The sequence below is a fragment of the Nansenia antarctica genome (genome assembly GCF_963989245.1).
Source record: "Nansenia antarctica genome assembly, chromosome: 13".
NCBI lineage: Eukaryota > Metazoa > Chordata > Actinopteri > Argentiniformes > Microstomatidae > Nansenia > Nansenia antarctica.
The window spans coordinates 15,816,636-15,826,742 of NC_137683.1; the positions used below are offsets into that span (position 1 = coordinate 15,816,636).

At 44.9% G+C, this 10,107-nt stretch overlaps 1 protein-coding gene across 1 annotated transcript; it reads left to right on the forward strand.

Moving 5' to 3' along the window:
* Window positions 1–8,754: 8,754 nt before the first annotated feature.
* On the forward strand, window positions 8,755–9,867 carry sstr1b (somatostatin receptor 1b; the record flags this gene model as incomplete). Its single annotated transcript, XM_080543876.1, has 1 exon — window positions 8,755–9,867. The coding sequence occupies one exon, from the start codon at window positions 8,755–8,757 to the stop codon at window positions 9,865–9,867; it is 1,113 nt and encodes a 370-aa protein (XP_080400002.1).
* Between the last annotated feature and the right edge of the window lie 240 nt (window positions 9,868–10,107).

Here is a 10,107-nt window from a genome sequence, read left to right on the forward strand (position 1 = left end):
AAATGACCCTGAGGGTTGACAGCAGGTTAAATCGGAGCATTTTATTTTTGCTACATGCTCGTAGTACACCTGTTCTTATCGGTCCTATTTTTCAGGTTTTCTGCTCGAAATGACATGCTCACAGTGAATATAGAATATCTCCACAATCACAAGGGCCTTCATAATGATCTTGGTATCAAATGAAAGCTAACATATGTGGGGTGACTGTAGAAGTGTCAGAATAAAAATAAAATAAAAATAAGAGTAAATAGAGCTCAAATTCACTCTCCGCCTAAAAAAACAACAGCTTTTAGAGTGAATATCAGCTTGGAAACCTGACCTTATAGCTCAAATCATCTAGGAATCAGTACTCCAGGGTCTGATGAGTACTTGTGCCAAATTAGATGCTAGTAATGTGAGCCAATGCAACTTTGTACCTGTTTTAGAACAGGTATGTTTAGGCGGACAACCAAATTGTGCCATTTGGAGACATGTTGGCACCATCAGTGTATCAGACTTTCTCATGTATCAAGACTGTAAAATTGATTATATTTCATTGACATATCACTATAGGCATAAATTGCATCCAAATCCAACTGTTTAGACTCTGTTTGCGTCCAGCAGGGGGTCTCCTGTTCGGTTTTCTGTGCGCCCCTATGGCGCACCCCCCTCGTTTTCACACCAGCTCAGATTACGCAGTCAATTTTCTCCCGAACTCATTGGTCAAAATGTCAGGATTCAACACTCATTTGAAGCGTCAGAGCCAATAGAATCGAGCAGAGGCGGAAAAAATGACTTTTCAAGGACCAATGATATGGAAATTCGGTGGTTGAAACCAAGCATGCCTGGTTTTCCTATGTGACATGGCTGTAAACAAGGGCTTGTGACTCGCACTCTATTTACCGGCCGACAAAAAAAACGATATGGATTTTTAGAATGGAATCTAATGAATCGTTTGCGACATTGATGATCATTATTGATAAAGGTAAGCTCTTTATATCTGTTATATTAAACATAGATCCGACTTTCCCCCAAATATGGGGGCGTGGATAAGAAGTGGCCCAATTTATACTTCTGCGTCGCCCTGCAATTACACCGTCACATCGCTAGTTGGCACTGTGTTTTCTATGCCCCTGTGCTGTGCTTCTTCCGGTTAGGGTAGGTACTAGAGTTTCCTTCCCTCTGCTATCGCTATCTGTGTGACAATGGCGACTGAAATGGAGCGGGCCATAATGGAGTTGGAGCTTATATATACTGATCTTTGTAATTGGGCGAAGAGGAGTCGTTCAAATGTACGTATTTGCGGATCTCCTCGGCAAGTCTCTCTTCCACTTGATCCATGTTTCAAATATGGCGGTCTAGCAGCGGATGAGAAGCGGAAGAAAGAAGTCGGAATCATGTGACGCTACCAAGCGGACCAATCACAGTTCTTACGGTCTGCGTAGGTGTGCCGAAAAGGTACGCCGTAGGCTCCGGGCCTACGCAGGCTACGGCGTAGATTTTACGCAGAAGTATAAATTGGGCTTTAGCCATAAAAAGCCATGTGTAAATGATTGAATCATTTGATTACTTAAAGTTCTCGATTGATATGGTAAATGCTCTGGCATGTCCAGAGTGATCCATATTGCATGCATCCTTGTGGGGGTCAATTTCCCACGCAAACCCTTGAAATTATTATGCACTAGCACACACAATTACAGAGGAAAGTCCACATTATATATTCATCTTATAAATTCCAGATGCAAGACGGATGCTTCTGAAAGTGAGTTTGGGAATAGTCAGGTTAGAGTCTGTGGATTTTGTCATGTAATTGCGAGCCTGATGTAGTCGGTCTGTGATAGTGATACAGTGGAGGCTGGAACTAGGTACCACAGTACAGCACATTGTGATTTGTGGGCAGCAACTCAAAAAGCCAGACCAGACCCCTGACACTTTTCATTTGACAGCCCATCTCTCTGTGTCCTACAAAAACACTTGGCTTCAAGAACAGAGGTCTCTGTGAAGAACAGAGAATGAGTCCCTTACATCTATGATATATGGACTGTGAGCACGTTCTTTTGGCAGACCGTGATTTAATGGACAAGCATTCTATTTACTTAAATACAGTACATGGCATGTCTACGAGCTGCAAGGCATGAAATGAATGCAAAATAGTCCACAACACAGATGCATTGATGAAACAAATACAAAGTACTTCAAAAGGTTACTCTTGGTTATTCATACTATACTGAGAGAAATTTAAACTCGGCTCTCAAGTTGTTAGAATCCATACCCTTGTAAGCATGTGCAACAAACTGCTAAGAGACCAGCATCAAAGACTGAGATTATCTGTTGTACTGTATGGTCTGTCTTTCTTTTCATTAGCTAATTGGAGTAAAACACATAGATATAGACCAGTTACAACAATCCCGCCCAAAAAATGTTGACACCCCATGAAATATTTAGCTATTTTTTAAGAAATATGGACAAGCAATAATTGGTCTTCAAACAATATTTACAAATAATAATGTTATGTTAAGGTGATGTAACTGAACCAAAAACAATGAAAATGTAACTTTGTTATCATTTATTTAACGAAACATTAACACAGATGCCAATTCCTACTGAGGAAGAAGTTAGGACACGCTATGCCCTAATAGCTGGTATTGCCCCCTTTGGCTGAAATAACCTCAATGTCAATGTCAATGTCAGATGTCAAAAAAAGCCCACTCCTCCATGCAGAATTCTTTCAACTGTTTGATGTTTGAGGGGTGTCTTGCATGCAAAGCCCGTTTCAAATCACCCCACAGAATCTCAATCGGATTAAGATCTGGGCTGTGGCTTGGCCATTCCAGAACTCTCCATTTCTTTATATTCCTTACTGGAATGTTTTGGGTCATTGTCATGTTGCATGGTCCACATCCGCATCAGCTTTTTGGACAGGTGGTCTCACATTTTCCTCGAGCGCCCTCTGATACAATAAAGACTTCATAGTGGATTCTATGATGGTGAGCTGACCAGTCTCTGCTGCAGCAAAGCAAAAACAGTTGGTATGAGGTTCTTGTGCTCAAATGCAGTCTTTGGTTTGCACCAAACATGTCTTTTGTTACTGTGCCCAAATAATTCAACTTTGGATTCATCTGTCCAAAGCACATTGTTTCAGAAGTCCTATTGTTTGTCTAGGTGTTCTCTGGCAAACTTTAGTCTTGCCCTGACAGGGTTTTTTGAGAGCAAATGTTTCCTCCTTGAACACCTGCCATGAAAATCAAACATGTGCAGTCTCTTTCTGATGGTAGATGCATGTACTTTTACATCAACTGTGGCAAGAGCTACCTGTTGAATTGTGACATTAATGACACAATGATGACATTTTAGGATTGTTGGGGACTTTAACCATCTTACGGTCTCCTCTTGGACAGACTTGGCCATGTTGGCAGTTGTTTTAAATGTTCTCCACTTGTAAATTATTTTCCAGAGAGTGGAATTGCTGATTTCTAATTGTTTGGAGATCCCTTCTCTGACTCATATGCATCTACAGGCCTCAATCAGATACGAATCTGATATGTGTCATTTCGACTGCGGTCTAAGCAGGCAGGTCGCAAATAACGCTCAATTCTGATTTGCACGTGATTGATGTGAGTTTCACTCACTTCAACAGTGAAGTGCTCTTTCTTCTCCGCCTTAAAATGTGCACAATATTTTGCAGACCTCTAAACATACGGAATGCAATGGCTTTATATTATAATATATGCTGTCTGTTTTTGATGTACGCATGCAGGTCCCATGTGGGTCGTTACAGATGTTACCAGTGTAAGCAAAGGTATCAGATGTGGGTCATTTGAAAAAGTAGGTGTAAGCAGGCGTTCCAAAAATGATTAAAGGCACTAAATCGGAACTAGGCATTACGACCTGCGGTGTAAATGCAGCCTATATGTCTGAGGCTTAAATAAGACAGGCTCCTCCAGAATCGTTGCTAACGATTTTCTAATCATTTGCACCTGATGTGGTGCACTTGATTCTAATTTTAGGCATTTTATGTAGTAATAAATGTCCGGGTGTCCTCACTTTTTCTTCATAAGAAAATTGCATTTCTATTAATTTTCCAAGCATTTTTAAAAAAATATTTATTTTCAGTTGGATTTGTTTAGTTATATTACCTCCATCTCTCAGTTCAAATGAAGATCAAATGTCCATATGTTAAAAAAGACAAAGGTTTTCACAGGACTGTGGTAAAACATCTCTTTCAGATAGGATGACATTATGTCCTCTTTGTTCAATATCTCAGGACGATATGCTCAGAGATGAGATGAACCTTGAACTCCTTGTCAAGGTTCTGATAACCAACATCCTCCATTTTCTCTTCACACACTCACGTGCACGTAGGCATGTGCACACGCATGCTTGCAGGCACACACACACACACACACACACACACACACACACACACATACATAAACACACACACTCACGTGCACATAGGCATGTGCACACACATGCATGCATGCAGGCACACACATACACTCACGTGCACTTCATGTACAGTACCAGAAGTACAGTACCAGATGTACAGTACCAGTATGTACCAGTATGTACCAGTATGTACCAGTATGTACCAGTATGTACCAGTATGGACAGTACCAGTATGTACCAGTATGTACCAGTATGGACAGTACCAGTATGTACCAGTATGTACCAGTATGGACAGTACCAGTATGTACCAGTATGTACCAGTATGGACAGTACCAGTATGTACCAGTATGGACAGTACCAGTATGTACCAGTATGTACCAGTATGGACAGTACCAGTATGTACCAGTATGTACCAGTATGTACCAGTATGTACCAGTATGGACAGTACCAGTATGTACCAGTATGTACCAGTATGTACCAGTATGTACCAGTATGTACCAGTATGTACCAGTATGGACAGTACCAGTATGTACCAGTATGGACAGTACCAGTATGTACCAGTATGTACCAGTATGTACCAGTATGGACAGTACCAGTATGTACCAGTATGTACCAGTATGTACCAGTATGGACCAGTATGGACAGTACCAGTATGTACCAGTATGTACCAGTATGTACCAGTATGTACCAGTATGGACAGTACCAGTATGTACCAGTATGTACCAGTATGTACCAGTATGTACCAGTATGGACAGTACCAGTATGTACCAGTATGTACCAGTATGTACAGTACCAGATGTACAGTACCAGAAGAAAGAAGTAAGAAGTTTCATTTCATTTGTTCATTTTCCACCACATGGTTCATCATCCACCACATGATTATGCAAACGCTGGGAACATTTTTGAAATTGAACCAATTTTCCACTGTGACACTGATAGGAACCAGTTTGGTGCTGCAAGTAGTCTGACAAATTAGTATTTAAAGTAAGTATTGAGTCATTTAAAGCAAGAGATATGGCCTTTTGAGGCCATTGATTTTCCACAGGAAGAAAATAAATATGCCGGCACTGGAGGCAAATATGCATTTAAGGTATGGTAATGAAGACTTTAAGGTATGGTAATGATGTCAGCAGTAAGAGAGGACCGTGCACAATGGAGCAGCTTACCAAAAAGGACCTTCACCATACCATTCAAAATCACATTCAATGGTAGGAAAAGTATCATTCAATTCACTTAGAGAGTTAGAGGTATGAGAGCTCTGTGGAGAGACAATCGGGGCAGAAAGGCAGAGAGAGATAGACAAAGAGAGAGAGGGAGACAGACAAAGAGAGAGAGAGAGAAAGACAAACAGAGAGAGAGAAAGACAAAGACAGAGACAAACAGACAAAGAGAGAGAGAGAGAGACAGGGGTGCCTGGGTGAGCTATGCCACCCATGCCACGTAATCGCAGGGTCCTTGGTTCAAATCCGGCCATTGACCTATCGACCTGCCATGTCATCCCTCCTCTATCACCCATCCTTCCTGTCAATTACTACTGTCTCTATCCCGATAAAGCAGAAATGCCCTCTTTTTCATTTTTTTTAAATAGCGAGTGAGAGACAAAGTGGGAGAGAGACAGGAACACGGTCCCTGACGGCAGACAGAGTGGTCTTCAGAGTGGCCTTTCTCTCAGCCTGTGATGCATCCTAATGCAGAGTGACACACACACACACACACACACACACATACACACACACACCGCACTGCGTTTTTTAAGAGGAGAATGGACCGGCAACCAGAGATAGAGATATGATCGAGGCTAATATTATCCTTCCCGCCAGCAGGAGAAGGGAAGCAGAGGGGCTGTCATGGCTGTGTAACAGGAAAACCCGGACGGAAAACGGATTAAACTCTCTTGCTGTCTCACCCACCCTCCTCACCCACCCTTCCATGTTCCCTCCCATCCTCTCCCGCTCCAGGACAGGGTGCGTGCCTACGGCCACTGTAGAGCACTGTGGCTCCACCATGGCCAGGGAAGGAAGGGGTTCCTCTAACAGGTCACCAGGGGGCTCTCTGGGTTGTAGTTATCTAGCGATCTTTGCTTTCTACTCTGTGCTTTCTGATTGATCTCCCGTCCTGTCCTGTCTGCCTGTCTGTCTACCATCTGTGAGAAGATATGAGAAGTGAGAAGTGTGAGAATATATGATAAAGATCAGCAATATCCCAACCCACAATGTTTTTTTGTATGCTTTCTTATCTCTACTGCTCTGCCTCTCTTTTTCTCTTTCTCTCTTTCTCTCTCTCTCTCTCTCTCTCTCTCTCTCTCTGCATAACTCTCACACACACACATACACACAGAGGTGGTACATACAAAAACACATAGAAAAACATTTAGGTCACACACACATACACACACACACACGCACACACATACATACATACATACATACATACATACATGTGTACTGTAAAGCTCCCATCTGTTACTCAGGTGATGATGTGTATAAAACAGCAACAGCTGCATACACGTTCATGACCCCTGATTTGGCATTTGACGTGTCATTTACACGTCTGGCTTCTCACCACTTTATTCTGTATCAGTTGTCCATGTTCCACTCCTGGTGTTTCCTGCTGGCTCTGCTTGCCAACCATAATGGAGAAAACTCCATTTCATAATTCCAGTCACGAAGGCAATTAGGCTCTTGTTTTCTAACGACTGAGTCCATGTATGTTGCTGTTTTTAGACTGCAGAAGATGGAGAGAGGGAGAGAAGGATGAACGATGTGGAAGGGTGATAGTCATGGGCTTACAGAGTTCTTTCTACTTAACACCATTTTTCTCTTCACTGTCACAGCCTTGATGTCAGAGTGTGGACATAGCTTTGTATAGAAATTAAATTACATTTTTCAAGATGTTGTTGACATTGAAGATCCTTGCAAGTACGGTAGGTGGCTGTCAAGGCGCACACACATACACAAGCTCACACACACACACACACACACACACACACACACTCGCACACACACACACACGCACACACACACACACACGCACACACACTCACAAGCTTGCACACACATACACGCACACGCACACACACACACACACACACACACTTGGGCACACACACACACACACAATCTTAGTGATGTGACAGATGTATTTTCGACCTTTTCAATCTCAAGTGCATACAAACACAGCAAAGCATTCCTAATGTTTCATATCACAGTCCCAGCTGGGGAATAAGGAGGCAAAATGGGATTGTGCTTTTGCTCTGGCCAAGTGTCCTCCCATGCGATCCGGACAGGTGTAGAGAGTCTGTGAGGCTTTGATAATACTTGATTGTAACCTGAGAGGACCTTCTCAGTCACACACTCATTTTAAAATGCATGTGAAAGAAATTTAGGAGAAGAATTGTTTCAATCATCTATATTGGCTCACGTCATCGCTGCCTCTTTGAGCAAAGCTCCTTTGATGTTTGGCTCGGATTTCCTTGAGAGAAAAGGAGAGTAATTTCTGCTTTTGTTTTCTTACAGGCTTCCTGTATTCAGCTCAAAGAACATGGGATTCTAACATATCCTGGGAAGGCCGTCAAAAGCCAGTGATTTCCTTGGACTTATTCAGCAGGGTAATGATAGAATGACCACCCGTGAGCCCCCGACCCTACCCCTACCACAGACATATTATGAAGAGTGTGCCATTCAGCCTGCGGGATAGAAGACTCCACATCCAGACTAAATACGGCGTTACAGGACATTCTAATCAACAGAAGGAATGTTCTCTCCGAGGCAGTTTCATAGTTTGGGTGATACCCAACAACCTCGCCCTGTTTTAAATCAAACCTCCTCAGAGAAACCTGCAAACAGATGGGCAATAAGATGTGCGTTTATTTGTGAATGAATATGGAATGTTATGCAGGGTTTCATTGCCAATAATTCCGTAGATGAGGGCTTTGCAGCCTCAGGACATTAATTGCTTCAGTGCCCTGGGTCTGGGATGAAGAGGAGAAAAAAACAACCAAGGCAGGCTTTGTAATAAAGAAATCCACGAGAGAGTCATATGAGAAGCGAGAGCCTCAAGGACTCTGATTTAGTTGAAATGAACACTCTCATTGTCCCATGTGGACCGTGAAAAAAGAAACTAACACTTAGTGCCAAATGTTCATAATTGTTCATTGCAATACATGAAGGTCTACTCTCACACTCTGCTCTATCTCTCCTTTTTGAAAGCCATTTTCTGAAAGGAGTATAACAGACACAAATCAAACTTGAGCTAAACTTGACATTTACTACAGTCGCTAGAGTTAAGCAAACCTTTAGCTAAACGGTAGAGTCAGCTAAGAGCAGTGGATAATGTGTTCTATAGTGAGTCGCTAACCGACTCGCAAGCTAGCAAGGTTTGGCAGACATGGCAGCCAACGGTTCCCATGATGACCCCTCCTCCCCGACAGGGTTCCCTTACAACTCCAGCCTGGACTACGAAGACTACGACCAGGAGCCGGACCCCAGTAAGATCATCATCCCCTCCATCTACGCCCTGGTCTGTTGCGTGGGTCTTACGGGCAACGCCATGGTCATCTACGTCATCCTCAAGTACGCCAAGATGAAGACGGCCACCAACATCTACATCCTCAACCTGGCCATCGCCGACGAGCTCTTCATGCTGAGCGTCCCCTTCCTGGCCACCTCGGCGGCCGTCCGCCACTGGCCCTTCGGCTCGCTCATGTGCCGCCTGGTGCTCAGCGTGGACGGCATCAACATGTTCACGTCCATCTTCTGCCTGACCGTGCTGAGCGTGGACCGCTACGTGGCCGTGGTGCACCCCATCAAGGCGGCGCGCTACCGCAGGCCCACCGTGGCCAAGGTGGTCAACGTGTGCGTGTGGGCGTTCTCCCTCCTGGTCATCCTGCCCATCATCATCTTCGCCGACACGGTCCCGGCGCAGGACGGCGGCGTGGACTGTAACTTCCTGTGGCCGGAGGCGGCGTGGTCCGAGGCGTTCGTGGTTTACACCTTCCTGCTGGGGTTCCTGTTGCCCGTGGGGGCCATCTGCCTGTGCTACTGTCTGATGGTGGCGCGCATGCGGGCGGTGGGGCTCAAAGCGGGCTGGCTGCAGCGGCGGCGCTCGGAGAAGAAGATCACCAGGATGGTGCTCCTGATCGTGGCCGTCTTCGTCCTCTGCTGGATGCCCTTCTACATCGTCCAGCTAGTCAGCGTCTTCCACCGGCCGCCCGACCCCATGATCACCCAGCTCTTCGTCATCCTCAGCTACGCCAACAGCGGCGCCAACCCCATCCTCTACGGCTTCGTGTCGGACAACTTCCGGCGCTCCTTCCAGCGGATCGTGTGTTTCCGCTGGCTGGAGTCGGGCCTGGACGGGGAGCAGGTGGACTACTGCGCGGTGGCGCTGAAGAGACAGGCCACCACCTGCGGAGGACAGGCAGACTTCCCCAAGGAGTGCCTGGCCTCGGACATGGTGTTCCACAACGGGACGTGTACCTCCCGCACCACCACACTGTGAGAGGGAGAAAGAGAGAGAGGGGGGGGGGGGGAAGTGGGAGGGGGAGAGGGAGAGAGGGAGAGGGAGAGAGAGAGAGCAAGAGAGGGAGAGAGACAGAGAGAGAGACATAGCCCTATACTATGCTGTGAGTGGGATTGGACAGTAGGCCCCTACTGAATGAGGGAACCCAAGTTTTTGGAGTGAAGTGAATGTTAACTGTTTACTCCTCCCAAGTGTGATCCTTATGAGCTACTGTAGATT